At 57.1% G+C, this 20,332-nt stretch overlaps 3 protein-coding genes across 3 annotated transcripts in view; 1 reads left to right on the top strand and 2 right to left on the bottom strand.

Annotated features, from left to right (window-relative positions):
• Window positions 1-4,963, top strand: part of Tmprss9 (transmembrane serine protease 9) — a 29,407-nt gene extending 24,444 nt beyond the window's left edge. Inside the window, exons 15-19 of the mRNA XM_021205173.2 lie at window positions 491-896; window positions 2,456-2,627; window positions 3,168-3,430; window positions 3,510-3,646; window positions 4,648-4,963. Of these exons, the coding sequence (XP_021060832.1) occupies window positions 491-896; window positions 2,456-2,627; window positions 3,168-3,430; window positions 3,510-3,646; window positions 4,648-4,809 (1,140 nt within the window). The 3' untranslated portion in view covers window positions 4,810-4,963. The remainder of the gene's footprint in view (window positions 1-490; window positions 897-2,455; window positions 2,628-3,167; window positions 3,431-3,509; window positions 3,647-4,647) is intronic.
• Window positions 4,964-5,360: 397 nt separating this feature from the next.
• On the bottom strand, window positions 5,361-6,421 carry Timm13 (translocase of inner mitochondrial membrane 13). The gene is made up of 3 exons (XM_021205174.2): window positions 6,075-6,421; window positions 5,933-6,001; window positions 5,361-5,706 (listed from the first exon to the last, which is right to left on the bottom strand). Exons 1-3 carry the CDS (start codon window positions 6,192-6,194, stop codon window positions 5,608-5,610), a joined length of 288 nt encoding a protein of 95 aa, XP_021060833.1. The 5' UTR covers window positions 6,195-6,421; the 3' UTR covers window positions 5,361-5,607.
• Window positions 6,422-6,663: 242 nt separating this feature from the next.
• Lmnb2 (lamin B2) overlaps window positions 6,664-20,332 on the bottom strand; it is a 17,125-nt gene continuing 3,456 nt past the window's right edge. Inside the window, exons 2-12 of the mRNA XM_021204728.1 lie at window positions 15,319-15,455; window positions 12,869-13,025; window positions 12,635-12,760; window positions 10,366-10,536; window positions 10,171-10,296; window positions 9,838-10,058; window positions 9,425-9,701; window positions 9,234-9,341; window positions 8,759-8,878; window positions 8,514-8,624; window positions 6,664-8,185 (exon numbers count right to left, since the gene is read on the bottom strand). Coding sequence (XP_021060387.1) covers window positions 8,144-8,185; window positions 8,514-8,624; window positions 8,759-8,878; window positions 9,234-9,341; window positions 9,425-9,701; window positions 9,838-10,058; window positions 10,171-10,296; window positions 10,366-10,536; window positions 12,635-12,760; window positions 12,869-13,025; window positions 15,319-15,455 — 1,596 coding nt within the window. The 3' untranslated portion in view covers window positions 6,664-8,143. The remainder of the gene's footprint in view (window positions 8,186-8,513; window positions 8,625-8,758; window positions 8,879-9,233; window positions 9,342-9,424; window positions 9,702-9,837; window positions 10,059-10,170; window positions 10,297-10,365; window positions 10,537-12,634; window positions 12,761-12,868; window positions 13,026-15,318; window positions 15,456-20,332) is intronic.

A 20,332-nucleotide genomic window follows, 5' to 3' on the forward strand; every position in this document is an offset into this window, starting at 1 on the left:
CAAAACCCCATTGATGCTGGGCGTGGTGGCGCATGCCTTTAATCCCAGCACTCGGGAGGCAGAGACAGGCAGATTTCTGATTTCTGAGTTCGAGACCAGCCTGGTCTACAAAGTGAGTTTCAGGCCAGCCAGAGCTATACAGGGAAACCCTGTCTCAAAACACAAAACAAACGCTGGGCGTGGTGGCGCACGCCTTTAATCCCAGCACTTGGGAGGCAGAGGCGGGCAGATTTTTGAGTTCGAGGCCAGCCTGGTCTACAAAATGAGTTCCAGGACAGCCAGGGCTATACAGAGAAACCCTGTCTCGAAAAACCAAACCAAACCAACCAACCAACCAAACCAAACCATTGATGAAGGATCAGAGAAGGAAAGGGATTTGCCTAAGGTCACACAGCCAAGCCTGAATGTGAAGCCTGATGTCTAATGGGAGTGGAGCCTTTCTGTTCCTTGGATGGGTGTCCCACAAAGGCCTGTTGGTATCTTCCTGCAGGGTGATTCTGGTGGCCCCCTGGCATGTGAAGAGACACCTGGTGTCTTTTACCTGGCTGGCATCGTGAGCTGGGGCATTGGCTGTGCCCAGGCTAAGAAGCCTGGCGTATATGCACGAATCACACGCCTCAAGGACTGGATCCTAAAGGCCATGTCCTCAGACTCCAGCTCCACAGCTCGCCCCCACACCTCCAGCACACGGCTCATCCCTAGTGAGCCCCCCAAAACCACAGCTGCTGGCCTCATTATCCCAGAGGCCACCACGGGCAGACCTGCTACCCCCAGGGCCACCATCAGAGTGACCACTAGACCACTCAACACCACACTGTCTGCCAGGAGTACCACCACCAGGGGACAGACAGCAGCCCCGAGTGCACCGGGCACCACCATACACTCTCACCTGCCAGGTATGGTAACTCAGGCTGGGACTCCAGCCGGTCCCTCTCACAACACGATGGTGCTGTAGACACACCATACAGAGCTGGAGTCCAATGTCGGGGTCCTGTGGCAGCCTGCCCAGCCTGCAGAGGGCACTCTGCCCATGGTGTGCTGATTGTGTCTGTGTGCTAACATCTTCTGTCCATTTATTTGTGTGTGCACACGTGTGCATGCAGAGGCCAAAGGAGGGCCTCCATATCCCACTCCACCAAGAATGTGAACGTTGGCCTCTGTCACACTTCACAGTGCTCCTCTGAGGCAAGGCTCCTCATTGTACCTGCAGCCTCTGCAGCAGCTGGCACGTCCCAGCCAACCTCCTGCCTTTGCCACCATCCATGCTGGGGTCAAAGGCTTGCACACAACCATGCCCATTGACCCACCTCTCCAGCTTCTGTTTCTGTTCGTCAAGTCTCTTCCCGGACTAGGACCTACTCAGTAGCTGAGGCTGACCTTGAACTCCTGTTCCTCTTGATGGTTGGGCCTAAAGGCAAACATGTGTCACCTCAGCTACTTGACAGGAGCATCACAAGTTCAAGGCCAGCTGGGGTTGTTAGTGGGTTTCAGGGCTTGTGTGATCAACGTAGTGAGAGCGCCTCTAATCAGCAAACACTAGGGGCTGGAGCTCTGCCTCGACTACTGCCTCCCAGGGTGGAACCTCTACTCAGAATCCCCCAGTGAGGGGTTGGGGGGCGTGGTCCGGCCCAGTTTTGGAGGCTCTGCTGTTCATGTCCAGAAATGTTCAAATAAAAAAAAAAAAAAAAAAAAGCTGGGCGTGGTGGCGCACGCCTTTAATCCCAGCACTTGGGAGGCAGAGGCAGGTGGATTTCTGAGTTCGAGGCCAGCCTGGTCTACAGAGTAAGTTCCAGGACAGCCGGGACTACACAGAGAAACCCTGTCTCGAAAAAACCAAAAATAAATAAATAAATAAATAAAAAAGAGGAGAGGGGAGCAATACCCAGAGGGAGGGCGAGCGAATGGGACGGCTGGAGAGAGTGGTAGTGCCTCACTGAGCCTCTGGGTGTGGTTCCACACACCCGTAAGTCTTGGAGGCTGAGGCAGGAGAATTGCTTGGACTTTAAGGCCTTTCTGGCTGCACGTGTAGAGAGATAGTGTCTCAAAACCCCAACATGTTACAACAGCTGGGGAAAGTAGACTGTCTGCAGAGGGGAGGACATGACCGGTGTATGCTTTGTGTGGTCGGGTCTCACCACCACCCCTCCCCCGCATCTGTGAGTGTGGCATGAACAGAGAGGGACAGTGTCCCCTTGCTGGGGTCCCTCAGGCAAAAGAGCTGGTGACGGGGGTGGGTTGTGTTTGTTTCTACCTCCCACTGTCCCATGGGCACCCCAGCTGTGACTCCCTGCTGTGGGGATGCTTGCCCAGGGTGAGTTCCCAAAGGGTCCTAGGCTAGACCTTTCTCACCCCTTTTCTCTCATTACTGTTGGGGTGCTGCTCCTAACGTCCCAGCCTCAGGGTGGGAAGGAGGAAGACCCTCTGCACCAAGCTCACCATACTTGCTCTTCCACAGACTGTGGCCTGGCACCCCCCGGGGCCCTGACCCGGATAGTGGGCGGCAGCGCAGCCTCGCTGGGGGAGTGGCCCTGGCAAGTGAGCCTGTGGCTGCGGCGCAGGGAGCACCGGTGTGGGGCGGTACTGGTGGCCGAGAGGTGGCTTCTGTCTGCAGCACACTGTTTCGACATGTAAGTCCTGCCCTGGGTGCAGGAGACCACCTGCCCTTCCCCCAATCCACCTCTACGATTTGGCCCCAGTCCCCAAGGCCACCAAACAGAAGGCACGGTCCCTCCTTGGCAGGGTTCTGGACATGGAGGGTCCCTTAAGAGACCCTCAACATGTGCTCATGTGCCTATTGGTCACAAGGTGAAAGGGACAGATTGTCCTATGCTGTGAAGGTCCCAAGAGGGAGACTGCACTCTTGAGGGTTGAGCGCCCAGAGCCTTAGTAGAAATGATTGGGGCTGCTGGTGTTCCCTCAGGGGTGTGTGTGTGTGTGTGTGTTTGTTTGTGTGTGCTGTCCCCATTTCCATTAGTTGACTTAGTAGGAGTCCAGAGCCTTGACATCCAATTCTCCAGAGGGTGTGTGAGGCAGTTGGTGGTGTCCCCTCAGAGGAAGGCTGGGTGAGCCCGAGTTGGGCAGAGGACAGAGCAGCCCATTTCCACTGGGACGGTGTCTCGGGCAGGCGTGGGGCCGTGGCATTGCCCATACATACGCGCGTCCTGCAGCTATGGGGACCCCATGCAGTGGGCGGCCTTCCTGGGCACCCCATTCCTGAGCAGCGCGGAGGGCCAGTTGGAGCGCGTGGCACGCATCTATCGCCACCCGTTCTACAACATCTACACGCTGGACTATGACGTGGCGCTGCTGGAGCTGGCGGGGCCCGTGCGCCGCAGCCGCTTGGTGCGACCCATCTGCCTACCAGGTCCCGCGCGGCCCCCTGACGGTGCGCGATGCGTCATCACCGGCTGGGGCTCGCTGCGCGAAGGAGGTAGGCACGCGTGCGTTGGGTGCAGCGCAGGGGGCATTGGAGACACTCCCCACCCACACCTACTCCCCGGATCCCACAGGCTCCATGGCGCGGCAGCTGCAGAAGGCCGCAGTGAGGGTCCTCAGTGAACAGACATGTCGCCGCTTCTACCCGGTGCAGATCAGCAGCCGAATGTTGTGCGCAGGCTTCCCGCAGGGTGGTGTGGACAGCTGCTCGGTGAGTGGAGACAGGGCTTCTCTTAGTCTATGTATGTAGCCAGGGAAGCCCGAAGTCCTGCACCACTACCGTCCTTTGAGACAGGGAGTCCCAGGAACCCTCCTGTCTCATCCGCTGTGCACTGGCAGCACACACATTCGCACTTTTCATTTCATGTGGGTTTTAGGATTTTTTTTTTCTTTTTTTTTTTTTAATGGTTTTTTCGAGACAGGGTTTCTCTGTGTAGCCTTGGCTGTCCTGGAACTCACTCTGTAGACCAGGCTGGCCCTGAACTCAGAAATCGGCCTGCCTCTGCCTCCCGAGTGCTGGGATTAAAAGCGTGCGCCACCATGCCCGGCTCGGGTTTTAGGATTTAACTTGGGTCGTCACGCTTGTGCGACAAGCCATCTTCCTTCTGAGCCTGCCCAAGTCTCCCCCAGCCCATCTGGAGACATCACATTTCACAACTGTACGTTCAGAGAAAACATATGTTTTCCCAACCCCACATCTTACTGGAGGGTCCAGGCAGGGCGATTACCGAGTTTGAGACCAGCTTGTCCCAACAACACATACACAGATGCGTTTCAGGACAGGGAGATCACTGTGTTTTATGGGAAGGCTGAGCGCAGTTCCCCAGGAGTCATACAGAAAGGCTGTGCGTGTAACTCCATTCTGTGCGTGTAGCAACGGGGAACAGCTGGGATCTGGCCCCCACCTACTTCCAGGTTCACAGAAAGGCCCCGTGTCAGTGGAATGGAGTGGAAAACAAGAGATAACCATTCAGCACTCTGCTCTGGCCTACACATGCACAGCACGCACACACATTGGTCCTTGGGACAAGGGCCCTGCAGAGGCATAGCCAGTGCGAATCATGAAGCACATTAGCACTGAACCCATTCCCCACGAGGAAAAAGTGAGGTTCTTGGCAGCCTCCCTCCCGCTCAGGGGCCTTGTTAGTGCCCAACAGAGAGGTGCAATTGCAGGAGCCGCGCCTGCTGGTCTGAGAATGCTCTCTCCTTCAGGGTGATGCAGGGGGACCCCTGGCCTGCAGGGAGCCATCTGGCCAATGGGTGCTAACTGGGGTCACCAGCTGGGGCTACGGCTGTGGCAGGCCCCACTTCCCAGGCGTCTACACTCGAGTGGCGGCTGTGCTGGGATGGATAGGCCAGAACATCCAGGGATGATTAACCCCGTGGCCAGCAACCCAGGCTTGGACTAAGAAACACAGCTGCCGGTCACCCACCCACGCTGGGGAGTTGGTGGCAGGCAGACATGGGAGTCCGACAGGAACTAGCTGTGACTGTGTACATTGTTCCAATAAACAGAGTCCTTTCTCCTAATGCCTCAGAACCTCTGTGGAAGCCACGAGTCTCCGGGAGCAGGGCATGTCTCCAACTCGGCTCCTTTGGTGCTTCTGTTTTGATGGGACAGAGTCTCATGTACCGATCCGCCTGCCTCCACACTTAACCCACCCCCAAGTGCTGGGCCGACAGGTGTGCAGCACACTTGGTTTATTCACAGCTGAGGATGACACCCTGGGCCTCATGCATGATAGGTGAGGGCTACACGGAGCTATGCTTCTTAGCCTCGCTCGGCTGGTCCCCCCGGGATGACCAAACACCCGAGACCATGCTCCGAATTTCCTGAGAGCCAGCACCCCACTGACCCCAAGGGGATGGGAGGTCCGGGGCCTACTCTGGGGAAGGGAGCTGAAGCAGTGAGGCAACACGCCAGCTTTTTCTGCCCCAGCAGCGATTTATTGGCCTGCTCTCCTGAGGTCACAGGTCAGTGGGGCCAGCCCCGTGCTCTGTCGGGTCCTCACTCTCTTCTGAGACTGAGCTGGACGCAGCAGCCCAGGGAAGAGGCCTCGGTCCCCGAGCCCTCCATGCTGCCAGACTTCGGGGTGGCTGAGAGGAGCTGCCCTAATTGGCAGGGAAAACAGTTCGGACCGTAAGGACAGTGTCCCGAGGCACAGGTCCCGGTCACATGTTGGCTCGTTCCCGCTGCAGTCGAGAGTTGTAGGCGCGGGACACGGTGTTCCAGGCGTCCATGTAGCGGTCCATGCACATGGCGATGCATTTCTGCAAAGCGCGGAGGGGGATCCCTGACTGAGGGTCACCCGACCCGAGGATCGATCACCCACGACGGCTGCACCGACCCAGGCACAGAAGCCGGGTCCTCGCCCCGCGCACGCGCACAACTCCTCAGTAGCTGCGGCTAGAGGCCGCGCACGCGCACATCTCCCAACCTCCTAGCCGCCCCTGACCCCGCGCCCCTCACCACCCCCGGGTTCCCGGGGTGTCTCACCTGCTCCGAGTTATCCAAGGAGCCCCCGGGCTTCCCGATGCACTTCCGGAAGCACTTGTCCGTCATTCTCTGTGGACACACGCGAGGCCTCAGCGGGGACTCACCCGGGGAACCCCGCCACCAACCCCGGCGCGCCCCGCACCTGCAGCAGCTCCTGCGCGTTGGCCACGGCGATCTGCACTTTCACCTGCTCCATAATGGCCCCCGGGTCCAGCTTCCCGCCACCCGTGCCGCCGAAGTCCGAGCCGAAGCCGCTGTCCATGGCTGCTCAGTCAACCGGGCCGCGGTCGCGCGCGCCGACCGTACGCGCCGGAAGCCAAGCCAGGGCACCACGGGAAACGGAGGCTGAGTCGATTCCCACAAGGCGGCGCGCGCCGTCAGCAGTCTGACATAGCTGCGGCCTGAGTCACCATGGAAACAGGTCAAACTACACCTCCCACAAACCCGTGCGCGCCGTGCACTCTGACCGCCGGAGGATCTATGGGAAACCTCAGCCTCCTGCTCCCACAAGGCTGTGCGCGCCGTCCCTAAGCATTGTCCTTCGGCTTATAGAAAGGAAACCCGAACCACAGTTCCCGAAGGCTGTGCAACTTCCCGCGGGAGCCCACTGACTTTTGACGCCCTAGCAAGGGCTGGGCCAGGGTCATTTCGTCGCGGATCGACCCGCAGCGCATGCGTACAATATAAAATTCTCGCCGTTTCTACCGTAACCTGAAGATCAACTCCGAGGCTGCAGTTAAAGTCAATGTTTATTTGAGTATACAAAAGTCTCCAGTTGTAAAATGTATATTACAAATCATAGGCGTAAAAGAAAAGGTGGAACACACGTTTGGCATGCATGTTAAAAAAATCTGTAGAGCTGAGCGATGTGCGCAGTGCCGGCGGCGCCCCAGCAGCAGGGCCACTACGGTAACCACCTCGCCTAGTTACCTCGCCTAGCCGGGGCCAGAAACAGGCCTCTGAGGACCTGCAGTTTACTCTAGACCTGCTCCTCAACTACGAGGAAGCTAGTAGCTCCAGTGCAGGGAACACCTGCCCTATGGGCAAGGCAGCAGGGCTGCGCAGTGACTGCAGCCAGCCACGACTATCCAGGATCCAACACCGGTCACAAAGAAAACGGAGGTATCTAGAAGCAGGAGGTGGCTGGTGGGTTCTGGAGGTCGGCGGCAGTGGTGGCATCCTGTGGCCAAGAGCCTGGGGGGGAAGACTAGGCCTGAACTCTTCCTACCATCAGCTGTGCCGGGAGGGAGACGGGACCCCCCCAGCTCAGTAAAGGAAGCTGCCAGTTGGGGCAGCTCCAGGCCTGAACCCCCCCCAGAGCGTCGTCCCAGTGAGCTGCGTTACTGACCGATGTAAAAAAATAAATATTCTTTAAAAAAATACCATGTGTCAGTGGTGGGGAGGTGACAGGTGAAACTGGCTGGCTCCTGACGCTGAGTTGCAGGGAAGCAAGTTTCCAGGTCTTGCCATCAGGGTGGGGCACAGAGGGGCCACACAGTGTACAAACATGTGAGGCCAGGAATATAGCTAGTGTGGCCACACTCGTGTGAGCAGTCACTGGCTGGGAACCTGCAGCCTTTGCTCCTGAAGGCACAACGCCCACGATTTGCCTGTCCCCTTCAGTCTTAGGATGGGAGGGGTCGTCCCATGTGTGAACTCGCTCCTTGTTGGTCCTCCGCTTTAGAAGGGACTAGAACATTTTAGAATCTGGGCCCAGAGAAGCCTGTGAATGCCCTGGAGCTGGGGACTGTTATAAACCCTTCAGACTCAGAGCACAAAGCTGGAAAGTCCCTGGGTTCAGGTGCCATCAACTCCAGGAGAGGGGGGTCTGCCCTGGGTCCTAAGAGTCACCACATCCTGACAGGCTAGTGAGCCCACAGCCCTCTTGGATTCTGAATTTGATTTGATTTGAAAGGCTTCGAAGAAAACGACTGAATCACCAGTTTCATACAAGGTCCACCCTGAGCTAGCAGTCATTCTCCTGCCCCAGATCCAGGCCCAAGTCCCTCAGCCTGCAGGTTCGCAGCCCAGGCTTGACGGCGTGGGGCCAGGTCAGGCCTGTGGGCAGAGGGCACCTCCATCTCAGAAACCCAGCAGAGCCCACCCACATTCTCATGGTTGCTTAACAGTCATTGAGAAATAGACCAAGGACTAGTGAGAGCAGACCATAAAAAAATAATTTCAGGGGCTCTGGGGACCATGGGGCAGGTTTCACATCAGTCGGCAGCCTCTTGAGGTAGTCCTTGGGTCCCCCTGCAAGGAATGAGGGAGGATGGAGTTAGGCAGCCTGATCCCAAGTAAGCAGAAGGCCCCATTCCAGAGCCTTCCATTTGTCCTCAGCCCAGACTTGGGGGCTGGAGTCCCTGTCTCCACACCCCAAGCTCTAAGCAGAGGGAATCCTGGCTGAGGGGTCAGGAGTGTGGCCTCTGAGGTCTGTGGTGTCACAGAGCGCACACAGTGTGTGGGTAAGTCCTCATCTGAGGCAAGACTGTGGAACCTGTGCCCGAAGCCCCACTGGGTGCAAAGCCCCACTAGGTGCAAAGCCCCAGTAGGTGTGACGCCAGTCACACGCTTTCTCTACCTGCTGGTGGAAGAGGTCCTCTTCACCGAATTCTGCCTCTTCCTCTTCCTCCTCTTCCCCGTTCTCGCTCCCCTGGAGAGATGACTGCTTTGCAGCCTTCACGGCCACCTCCTACACAACAAAAGCCACCAGTTTAGTGCTAGTGGCTGCGTCGCACCAGAGGCCACCCCCAGGTTTCACCTCAGTCACGAGTGCTGTGAGGGGAGGCGAGTGCTGGGTCCCAGTCACGCAGGCTGTGCACCTACCTCACCGTCTGCATTGACCAGGACAGTGCGGAAGCTCTCCCCAGGTCCCCAGCTGCTCTGGCTCTTCCACACAAGGGTTGATGGGGGACTGTGGGTAGCCCCTGCACCGGCTGCCCACACCTGAGGAACAAGATGGGCTTGGGCCAGGCCATGGCTGCCCACCATGAGGCCCTTAAGTGGGCTCCTCCCATCAGGACGGCCCCAGGATGTGGAAGAGACAGGTTCACAATGGTCCCAAGCACACAGCTGGAGAACTACACTGGGATCCAAGCACCCCAGGGACTAGACACCCACGCTCAGAACTGTGAACTGCCAGGCCTCAGACACAGGGAATCACTTGGACAGTGCGGTACCCTGAAGGATGTGATTGCTGTAAATGCAGCCCAGTGACCACAGGGCTGGTCTCAGAATATGCTAAACCCATACTGTACCTCCCACCCTGGAACCTCCCAGCCTAACACCCGCTGGCACCTACCGTGACCGTCTGGCCGGCCCGCAGGACATACTTGGGTGTGAACTTGTAGGCGATGTCCTCACCCTCCAGAACCTGTCTCTTGATCCTCCAGTTCCCCAAAGACTGGTCCTGCAACCCAGACCCACTTTTAACCTCTGGCCACCAGGAGATCAGTGCCCCCCCACCCCCCCAGTCACCCAACCCGAGCTCACCTTGTCTGAAGAGTTCTGAAGGCGCACGAACCTGCCCTCCAGGTCTACCTCTTCGATGTTCACAACACCCGTGGCCACAGCCTGCTTAGCCAGGCGGGAGCCGCTGCTCACTCTGGAGGCACTGCTGGGTGAGCCTGGGGTGTCCTCAGTCTCCAGCCGCCGGCGCTTGCCCCGGCCCTGGGCCACAGACATGCCAACCCCGCTGCTGCTGCTACTGCTGCTCGAGGTGGCCCGAGAGATGGTGATCCGTGATGAAGGGCTGGGGGACAGCTTCAGCCTGCGGGAAGGGAGGCGTGGTCAGGCTGCAGGAATGCTGCCCACTTGCAGCCTCTGGACCTGTTTTGAAGTTCTGCCCAGCCCTCTTCCCTGGCTCTGCTCACTCGCCTGGCTCCACCCACCTGAACCCCTCTCACCTCTCCTCCTCGCCCTCCAGCAGCTTGCGGTAGGCGCTTATCTCCATGTCCAGGGCCAGTTTGATGTCCAGCAGCTCCTGGTACTCTGCCAGCTGCTGCTGCATGGCGTCGCGCACCTCTGTCATCTCCTGCTCCTTGGCGTCCAGCATCTTGCGGAACTTGTCACGCTCCCCAGCCAAGGCCTCCTCCAGCTCATGGATGTGGCTCTCTGCAGCACTGGCCTGGGGAGGGTACGGCCAGGTCACAGTGTGGCCTCTGTACTCTGAGATGTGAGGGACCATGGGAGGACTGGAGTGTCAGAGGTCCTGAGGGGCAGGGCTGGGTCCCTGTCACCTGCTTTTGGAGGCCTAAGAGCTGGTAGCTGAGGGACTCCACGCGCATGCGGGCCTCCTTAAGCTCCTCGCGGGCTGCACGGGCTGCCTTGTCGTTCTGGTCCGAGAGCAGCTTGGCGTTGTCCAGCTAGGGGAGTCGGGGAATGTGAGCACGGGTAGCACATAACCGGCCCCGTCCCTCTGCTCACAGCTGTACCTTAGCCTCGTAAGCCTGCTCCAGCTCTAGCCGGTACAGGCGCACTTGCTCATCATGCTGACTGCGCAGGTCCTCCAGGGCCTGAGCCATCTTGAAGTCATATTCCTGTTGCCGGCTGCTGTCCACCTCCACCAAGCGCCGCTCGTGCCTCCGGCGGGTCTCCCGTACCTCCTACGAGGGGACAAGACTGGTGACCCAGCTGTGCCAGGTGGTATCTCTAGGTGCCTGGCCATGTGCACACTTGGAGTGTTATTTAGCCATGGGAAGGAGCAAGGCTCTGACACAATGCACAGCTGGATGTGGAGGGACATGTACTGTACGCTGAGAGGAGAACCGGACACCAAAAGCAACAGCACGGGGGAAGCAGAGCAGGAGATGGCTCTGCAGCCTGGGCTCATCCTCAGACCCTGTCTTAACACTTCTCAAGAGCCAGGTGGTGGAGCTTTGGTTTAATTCCAGCACTTGGTAGGCAGAGGCGAATGAATCTCCCTGAGTTCAAGACCAGCCTGATCTACAGAATAAGTTATAAGACAGACAGCTACACAGAGAAACACCCCCCACCCCCCAAAAAAGCATTTCTTCCCCAGGGGTGGCAATGCAGAGGCAGGAGGATCTCTAAGTGTTCTAGGCCAACTAGGTCTTCATAGGGAACTTCAGAGTAACAAGAGCTGCATAGTGAGAAGCAGTGGTCTCAAGACAGTAAGACTTCTAAGGCAGACCCCGACAGAGCCTTCTCCAGCACCCCATCTTCCTCCTCTTCCCCAGCCTGGAGTTCCAGGGCAGCAGCTTCCACAGGAGGACAGAGAGTGGGAGGTGGGGACGATCTTAGTTTTCTTACGAAATAGACTCTAGCCCAGAGATCTAGGGTGCAGTGGCTGCCCCAGGTTCAAGACAGCCTTCTGTCTGGTGCTCCACTTGGCTGCACCCCCTCACCTGCTCTCTTGTGGGGACCCTGAGGTGGTTGTTCCAAGTCCTGGGATCCCCCACAGCCCCCTCTGCCTTCACAGGATCCTCCATGGGGGTCTTCCCAAGCCCCCTTGGCCGTCGTCGTCGTTTCACATGCTCCCTCCAAGGTTTCCCTCTGAGCTCCGGCAGAGCTCCCTCCACGGTCCCTATCAAAGGGCGGGCTGCCTCCAGGAAGTCCCTCCCGCATCCCTCTCCAGTGCCTCTCATGGGTTCCGACTCCCCCATGGGTTTGTACTCTCGAACTGCAGTCTTCCCAGAATGCAGTTCTCCCACAGGTCCAGGGTTCCTTATAGGTCCCTCTGTGGGTTGCTGGTGGCTTCCCACACAGGGCTGTACACCGAAGCTCTACTGGCCCGTGGGCTATCCCAGAGCCGATTGTGGCCCCACAGCTTCACAGACCTCCTCCTGGTGAAGCCCTGCCGCTGCACTGACCATAGGTGGTGCGGCCTGGCCCAGCAGAACCCAGGGATGCGGCCTGTCATTATGATGACATAACGGGCTCTTCGAGGGGCCTGGGGCCTGTGTGGAAAACCTGCATCTAGGGATAGTCCCCCAGCCTTGCTCAGCACCCCAAGGTCCCAGAGGCCTAGATGTTACAAGGGAGACCCTAAGGTTGGCTGAATATAGTCCCCCAAACGCCACACTCTGACCCTCAGTAGACAGGCTAAGTAAAGGACGTCTATTTTCTGTGTGTGTATTGGTGGGGGATGTACCATGGCTGTGGACATCAGAGGACAATTTGTGGGAGTCAGCTTTCTCCTCCCATGGGATTTCCGGGGGTGCAGCTCAGGTTGAGTGTCGGCAGCACAAGTGTGCCTTTACACACTGAACTGGCTTGTGACTCAATTTAAGGGTGGTGGTGGTGTTAGTTTTTTTTCAACAGGGTTTCTCTGTAGCCATGGCTGTGCTGGAACTCATTCTGTAGACCAGTAGAGCTATAGACATCTGCCTCTGCTTACCCCCATGCTGGCATTTTTGATATGACTCAGTTGGCCCAGAAATTCAGTGACCTGGGCTGGGCTGGCAAGATGGCTCATCAGGTGAAGATGTCTGCCACCAAGTCCGCAGGCCTGAATTTAGAGTCTACCCGGGTCGCTCCTCCCGCTCCCCGAGAAGGAATGGATAATGCAAAACCAAACCCGAGAGAGGGAGGGGCTCAGTAAGAAGCTGTGGGGGCAGAAACGCAAGCCTCAGGCTGCTGAGCTGCCTGGGTGGCTTTGTCCCTGTGGAAGGGGCTGGTCTCCTAAAACTGGAGTCTGTCTGTCCCCTCACCTCAAACACACTCGGACCCCGCCCCCCTCACCTCCTCAAACACACTCTTGCTGAAAGCCAGCTCCTCCTGTAGGCTCTGGCAACGGTTCTCCAGGTCCACGCGCATCAGCGTCTCCTTCTCCAACTGCTTCTTGGCCACTGCGTGACCATCCTCTGCCTGGGAGACACGGGGCAGTGAGCTGAGGGGACAGCCTACTGGCCCGGCTGCCATCTCAGCTTCTCCATGTCACTAGGGAGCTGGGACCCCAGCAGCTGCCAGACTCACCTTGGCCAGCTGTGCTCGAAGCTCTGCCACCTCTGTCTCTAGGCTGTGCTTGTCACCGAGGGCTGCGGCCAGCTCAGCCTCACTCTGATGGAACAAGGATTCCAGATCCTTCACTCGGCCCTGGGCCACCGTGAGCTCACCTTCCCGCTTCTTGGCACTGAAAGCAAGGAGGGCAGGGGTCAGAAGGCCCAGGGAGGCCAAGCCCAAGGTTGCCACGGGCCCTGGTAGTCGCTGCAGGCTGCCTGTCTGCCGTCCCAGCTCCTGGGAGGCTGAGGCAGGAGGACTGCTCCAAGTTTGAGACCAGCCTGGTCTACAGAGATCCTATCTCAAAAACAACAAGAGCATTCTCAAACCAAACCCAACCAAAGCGCTCGGCACTGTGGACCGCAGGACACTAGCTGCATCTGTCAGGGCTGACGGTGCCCGTAGCCTTCCCAGCTGTGTACAGAAGTCAGTTCTGGGTAAGGCTGCCCAGCAGTGCAGGACTAGGTGCAACTCATTAAAGTCACAAAGGAAAGCCCAGCTCTCCTGTCACATGTCACACGGCAAGATGAGAGGTGGGCGTTAAAGCACGCAGGTGTCAGAGTAGATCCTGGTGACTCTTACAACCTTTTTGATTCTGCCCTTTTGTGGTACGGGATGTCCAGTGTCCCCAGAGTCAGCTGGTGACAGGTGGGTGTATAGAGATGGGTGGTGCCCATGGCAAAGAAGCCACAGCTCCTGCAGACCCCAGATCGCTCTCTACTGTGTCTGCCGGCGTCTGGGTGTGGGGTGCAGACAGACCCTGCTCCAGTCAAGGAACCACCAGTGCTCACAGAGCTCGTCAACCCGAGGTTGGAGGGGACTACTTGGGGGCTGGAGTCCTGCACTCAGCACCGGCTGGGACGTGGGACAGGCTGAGAGGGATCATGTGCTGAGGAGAAGTGTGGAGGCAGGACCACAGGCTATCACAGGTGCAGCGGCCTTGGATGCAGCGTGACATAACGGAGTCAGCATAGGAGGTATGAGTGGGGGCTGGGCAACCTCAAAGGCCCAGGCTCCGCCGAATGCATGGGCCTATCCTGAGAAGGGCAAGGTGCTAGGGCAGGGTCTTGTGGCCCGCTCAACCGTTCCACCCAAGGCTGTCATGAGTTCACATTCCAGAAGGGGAGTCGGATGGATTGGGATTAGGGAAAAGCCAGTCTTATTTGTCAAGGCCATCCTCAGCTACATAGAGAGCTGGAAGCTAGTCTGGGCTTATACAGAAAGCTAGAGGCCAAAAACTCAAGGCGCCATCTGTAGAATGTAAAACTATCCTGGCTGGGGAGGGGAGGGGACGGTGCTGTGGACAGACCCGGCTAGGAGTCTTCTGCCTAGCTGGTACCAGCCCCACACCAGATGTGCTGAGGTGGCCGGGTCAGAAGCACTGGCTGCCTGAGTACCTTTGATGTAGCTGCTGCCTACGACCCGCAGGCTCCAACACATCAGCTTATTATTAAGTCAGTGGCAGGGTCTGAGTGAGGGAAGACAGCCTGGAGGCCACGTCAAGCACTGCCACCAAAGACCAGGCGCACTGTCCCTCAGAGGACTGGCTCTAGCTTGTGGTCACTGTAGGAGTAAGGAATCCTGACATGAGCAGAACCTGGGCAGATCTGAGACGGGGAGGCCCCAGGATGGTCTCACCAGCAGTGGGTTCCACAGAGCAGAGCCAGGCCCAGGGTGGGATGAGGAGAGTGTGTGAGACTCTCACCCCAACCCGCTCTGAGGTTTGTGATGTCCCCAGCAGAGGCACGACCTGAATTCTCCACTCAGCACAATCCAGGGCCCGTGTTTAGACAGCCACTCTACAATGATAACATTCTCCTGCCATTGTCCTGGGGGGATCTTCAGCTGCCCGATGTACACTGTTCAGAACCTTCGAGGCTTCTGATAAGGGACAAACTTTGCGACCCCCAAGGGACAGTCGGGGAGGCTAAGGAGACAGTGAGGGATCTTGGGCCTGCTCTCTCTGGGGCAGCAAGACTGCAAAGCACAGACTCAGAGTGGTCTCACTGCCACCCAAGGAGCCATGATCTGAACAAGTGTGTGCACGGTCAGGCCACTCGCAGCTGCTGCAGGCTGGTGGCCATATGGCCCCATTTCAACCCCACAGTCATCCTGTCCCTGGTTTCTGGGGGCTCCTGGTCCCCTGGGAGGCCAGCACCTGTGGAGCCTCGGCCACAACCTTTCTGTTTTTCTCTGCTTGTGTGTATTGTGTTCACACGTGCGCACGTGTGAAGACAGAGGTCTGAATTCAACATGGTGGCCCTTCTTTGATCGCTCTCCACTTTCATGGTGGAGGCGGGTGTCTCCTTGCCGTTGTGGCTAGTCTTCTAACCAGCTTACTCTGAGGAGCCCTGTCCCCATCGCCCTGTCCCAGTGCGGGACCAGCACTCCACGCACCAAGGTGGGTCCCTGGCTTGAGCACCCACCTCTTCCTGGCCTCCTCTAGCTCGGCCTGCACCTTTCCAATTTCAATCTGCAGCCGGGCACGTTCACGGGCCGTCTCATCCAGTACCCGTCGGGCATCAGCCAGCTCCGACTCGTACAGGGTCTTGATGCCACTCACCTGGGGAGACAGGGCGGGGTGACAGTGGGAACACAGGACGATCCTATGTCAACCCTATGACACCGTCTTAGCTATATGGACAGAGGAGTATAGGTGATCCTTCTGGAAGGATCCATCTTCCTTCTCTACAATTCAGCCTGACAAGATCAGGCCACAGGACGCTGAGGCCCGGGTGGGAATGTGTAGCCAAAGCTAGCCCACTTGGCACCATTGGCTCAGGGCCTTACGATTCTCAGCTAGGGGACATCCCTGCCAACCCACTGCATCTGTGCAGCAGACACCCAGCATCCCACTGTCCAGTCTAGAATTCCTGGTCCAATGTGTTTTCTTTTCTCCAACGGAGATGACAGGTATCCAGCGCCAGGCAAGTACTCTCTCCACTGAGCCCAACCGCACAGTGACGGTGCTGATCATGTCACAATGTGGGCAGGGTGACACCCGAGTCCACAGGGAGCTTTCCTGGGTGCTCTTCAGAGTCACACTCTTGTCCCTATTATGGCAATGTGGAGAGCCCCTTTCTGAACCGGCCCTCAGGTTCCATATCTGCATCCTGTCCTGTGGAGGAAAAGGGCTGGGAGACCTAAGGCCACCTAGGCCACCTCGATGGGACACTGTGATGGCCATTCCTGGTTGTCAACTTGACCACATCTGGAATGAACTACAATCCAGAAATGGAGGGCACACCTGTGATCCTGATCTTGAGGCATAGTGGCCACGAACAGCTTAGGCCCAGGCAAGGTGGTGCATGCCTTTAATTCTAGGAAACAGGCAAGCAGATATCTGAGTTTGAGGCCAGCCTGGGACAGAGCAAGTTCCAAATCCAGGCCTGGTTGGCACACATCTTTAATCAGGGCCATACCTTCTGTTGGAGGCCTACACAAGGACACTGGAAGAAGGAAGACTCTCTCGTCTTCACCTGCTTGCAGTTACTGGCCAGCACATTTGTTGGAACCCACTTGTTCAGGATTCCAGCTTCTACAGAAGAGCAGCTGAGACACCTACCCTTGTGGGGCTGAGCAACTACTAGATTCTTGGCTTTCCCCTTCACAGCTGACCCACTGTTGGGTCAGTTGAACTGCAGACTGAAAGTCATTCCATAATTTCCCTTAATCTATAGACATCCCGTAGGTTCAGCGACTCCAGAACCCTGACCATCCCAGACAACCTCTGAGTTGCACCTGGATCCATATTCAAAGTCAGGCTGCTGCAGGGTCACCCCACACTGGGCCTGGCAAGGGGAAGACAGTTGCCACCTGCATACAACAGGCTGCCTGCCCCTGGCCAGGCCACACGCACCCCTGCTGGGCTGCAGACTCAGGTTTCTCCCAGGCCCTCCTCCCTCCAGTATGCAGCTATGATGTGTTTGAAGACATGTGGCAACAGACCACAGGGAGATGCAGCTCGTCACAGCCCGGACGGCAGAGAGACAAGCAGGCACAGGTGTGGCCTTGGCTGTGGAGAACAGGACCTCCTGTCACTCCAGCACCACACGGTACAGAGGAACAGGAACACCCACCTGCAAATCTGCACAATGTGCACAAGGCCACCAGCCCCAACAGCAAGGGGGACTTCTCAGCAAGTGATGGCCATGTGCTACCATCTGCCTGAGAGCTGCAATACTGCCCAACCCTGAACAGGAGCAAGACTCTGATGTGACAGTGTAGAGGGACCTAGAAGACATGGTGCTCAATGAGACCCAGATGCAAAGGCCACACGGCGTGTGCTCCAGGACAGAAATGTCCACAATGGGGGAACCCAGACAGGAAGTAGACTCGTGGGTGCTGGAAGGAGGGAAGACAGGATGATGGCTCCCAGGAATGCACTCTCTTTCTAGGGATAGAATGTTCTAGAATTGGACAAGAGTTGAGGTGACACAGACCTAATATAGTGCCCTGAACTGTAGTGCCATTTTGGAGGTGTGTAAGCTCAACACACATCAGGGCTCAGGGACCTGGTATCTGTCAGCACAGATACTGGCTGCCCAGCATGGGCCTGGCAGGTCAGCCAAGGCCAGAGTAGAAGGGCTGCTGAGGGCCTTCTGCAGGTGGGACTCAGGCTCAGGTGACTCTGTGTGTGTGTGTGTGTGTGTGTGTGAGTGTGTGTGTGTGTGTGTGTGTGTGTGTGAGAGAGAGAGAGAGAGAGAGAGAGAGAGAGAAATAGAGAGAGAGAGAGAGTATGTGTGTGTGTGTGTGTGTGTGTGTGTGTGTGTGTGTGTGTGTGTGTGTGAGAGAGAGAGAGAGAGAGAGAGAGAGAGAAATGTGACACACTGTGTGTGTGAAAGAGAAATGTGACAGTGTGTGAGACAGAAAAATGTACTCCCTGTGTGTGTGTGTGTGAGAGGAATGGACACACTGTGTATGAGAGATATGTAACACACTGTGAGAGAAATGTGACACACTGTGTGTGTGAGAAATGGACACACTGTATATGACAGAGAAATGAGACACACTGTGTGTGAGAGAGAAATGTGATACAGTATGTTAGACAGAGAGAAACGGACATACTGTCTGAGAGAGAGAGAGAAAGACACACTGTGTGGGGCACTGGAGTGGGTGAGGCTCTTATTTCCATTTTACAGACAGACACTGAGCAGGAAAAAGCTTCCTTCAACCCAGGCCTGCATCAGCAGCATAATGGGCCTGCTACAGGAATGCCAGGAGAGGTAACAAAACAGGCGCTTCCTCCTGTCTCCGACTCTGCAGGCCCTGGTGGGGGGAGTGCCTTTGACCCTAGGAGGACACTTGAGATGTAACCCCACTGGGCCCCACACCCTCATGTTGGTGCCAAATCAACCAAGACCACCAACCCAGATAAACCTCTTGTCTTCACAAGCTGGTGAACCCTACCACCCTGTCACAATAACAGAAGCCAGCACTGAGGTGTAAAACAAGACACACTTGCACTCACACACACACATCACAGACACACATACATCACAGACACACCCACAGACAGACACTCAGACACCACATATACATACACACAGACACACCACAGACAGACACACAGACATACACACAGTGACAGACAGACAACCCCTCCCCCCAGGTCCCTGCCTGCCAGTCACTTCCGCAGGACGCTGATTTGCCAGGCCTGGGGTGGACAGAACACAGAAGCTCCTGAGAAAGACCAGAGGTGAGCATGGGACTGCCCACTACCAGCAGCAATGGGAGGAGTGGGCAGGTGGGGTGTGGTGACAGGATGTCCTTCAGAGGCATTGACCGGTGCGGGCTCTGTGGGCTCCTGGATGGGCCCCGGGGACAGAAAGGGCACAGGGAACACACGTGATACCGTGACCCATGAGCCTGCTCCACAACTTGCTCCATGTAGACCCTATGTCTGGCTCAGCCTGGTCTATACTCAGGGCTGCAGGCTAGCTGCAACCACTGCCTGAGCCTACCTATAGAGAATTGCTTCTTTATTTTTATTTTTATTTTTTTGACAAAGGGTCTCACTATGTAGCCCTGGCTAGGCTGGGAATTTGTTATGTAGACCAGGCTGGCCCTGAACACACAGACATCCTCTGCCTCCTGAGAGCTGGATTAAAGGCAGTTTCTATATTATGAAGTGGCTGGAACAGGGTGGGTCGTCTGTGGCCTGAGAGCACTCACCAAGAAAGCTTTATTAGCAAGCAGTCTCAAAGTGATGTCATCTCAGGTGGATCTGGCCCCACAACACCACCATGTTGCTCAGTCACAGAGACCTCAGCCTCTGGTAGAGAAAACTGTCCCCTGTGGGGATGGTGGCAGGCTGTGTGAGCCCCACTCAGTGAGGACAGGTGACTGCTGGCAATGCTTTGTGTAGCACCACTGCAGGGCCCAGCCTGAGACTCCAGTCACAAGTCAACACACATCAGCCAGAGCCTCGGGGCTCAGATGGTCTGAGGTGGCCTTTGTCAAGTGTCACAGGTAAGTTTGGCTGGAGAGTTTTGCTCCTCCAGGACTCCCAGTCCCCTAGACACACCAGCCCAGCAACAGGACACCGGGAAGGAGGTGCTGCGGTCGGTCACGTTTCCATGTGGGAACCTTATATCCCAGACTCAGTGTGCAGGGGCAGCCTTCCTCCTGCCCTCTGGCACCGTCCACTCACCCACAGCAGCATGGCCTCACAGACACCAAGTGATGCCAGTCTGTGTGATAAGAAGCCAAGCCCCGCCCAGCTCTGAAGGAGAGTGAATGAACCGAGAGCCAGCACGCAAGCCCGAGCAGGGCAGGAGGGCAAGGTCACCTCGTGTGACCAGCTGGCAACCTAGCCTTCAGTGGTACCTCCAAAGCCTCCCTCACATGCCCCTGCCAATGCCCCAGGTCTCAGCTGCAACAGGATAGCAGATGACCTGGTGATCCCTGATGGCAGGCCCCGCCCTGCCAGGCGACACCCAGTCACACCTGTCCCTGCTCCTTGCCAAGTCGCCCAGAAGGCACAGCTGACAGGTGGGGCTGTCTGTATGCTCTCCTTTGTGGTCATCCCCCCACACACACACACACACACTTCCTGTACTGCCTGGCAACCCCGTCAGCTGTCCCCAGACATCTTACAACACTAGATGGAGAAACTAGGCAGGCTGGCTCCCGGAACGGCAATGCGCCTGCCACCTGCTGCCCTGGCTCACACTTCAGCCCCAAATCAGTCCTGCGTTCTGACCAGCCTTGCAAATCTGAGAAACAAAAGTGGACTTTGCCACTGTCACCTGCATGGACAGGTGGCATCCACTAGGGCTGGCACTGCATGTGTTCGAAGAGCCCAGAAGCTCCAACTGTCTGTGGGACAAAAGGGCTACAAAGAGTAAGGTGGTGGCAGAACAGGCCTTTAATACCAGCACTCAGGAGCCAGAAGCAGGTGGATCTCTATGAGTCCAAGGCCAGCCTGGTCTACAGAGT

The sequence above is a fragment of the Mus pahari genome, chromosome 9, assembly GCF_900095145.1.
Source record: "Mus pahari chromosome 9, PAHARI_EIJ_v1.1, whole genome shotgun sequence".
Taxonomy (NCBI): domain Eukaryota; kingdom Metazoa; phylum Chordata; class Mammalia; order Rodentia; family Muridae; genus Mus; species Mus pahari.

Coding starts and splice junctions, on each gene's coding strand:
- Timm13 (XM_021205174.2), bottom strand. CDS start 6,194: ATGGACAGCGGCTTCGGCTCGGACTTCGGCGGCACGGGTGGCGGGAAG. Junction 6,002..6,074: donor ACGCGCAGGAGCTGCTGCAG/GTGCGGGGCGCG, acceptor GTGTGTCCACAG/AGAATGACGGACAAGTGCTT. Junction 5,707..5,932: donor CCTTGGATAACTCGGAGCAG/GTGAGACACCCC, acceptor CGCGCTTTGCAG/AAATGCATCGCCATGTGCAT.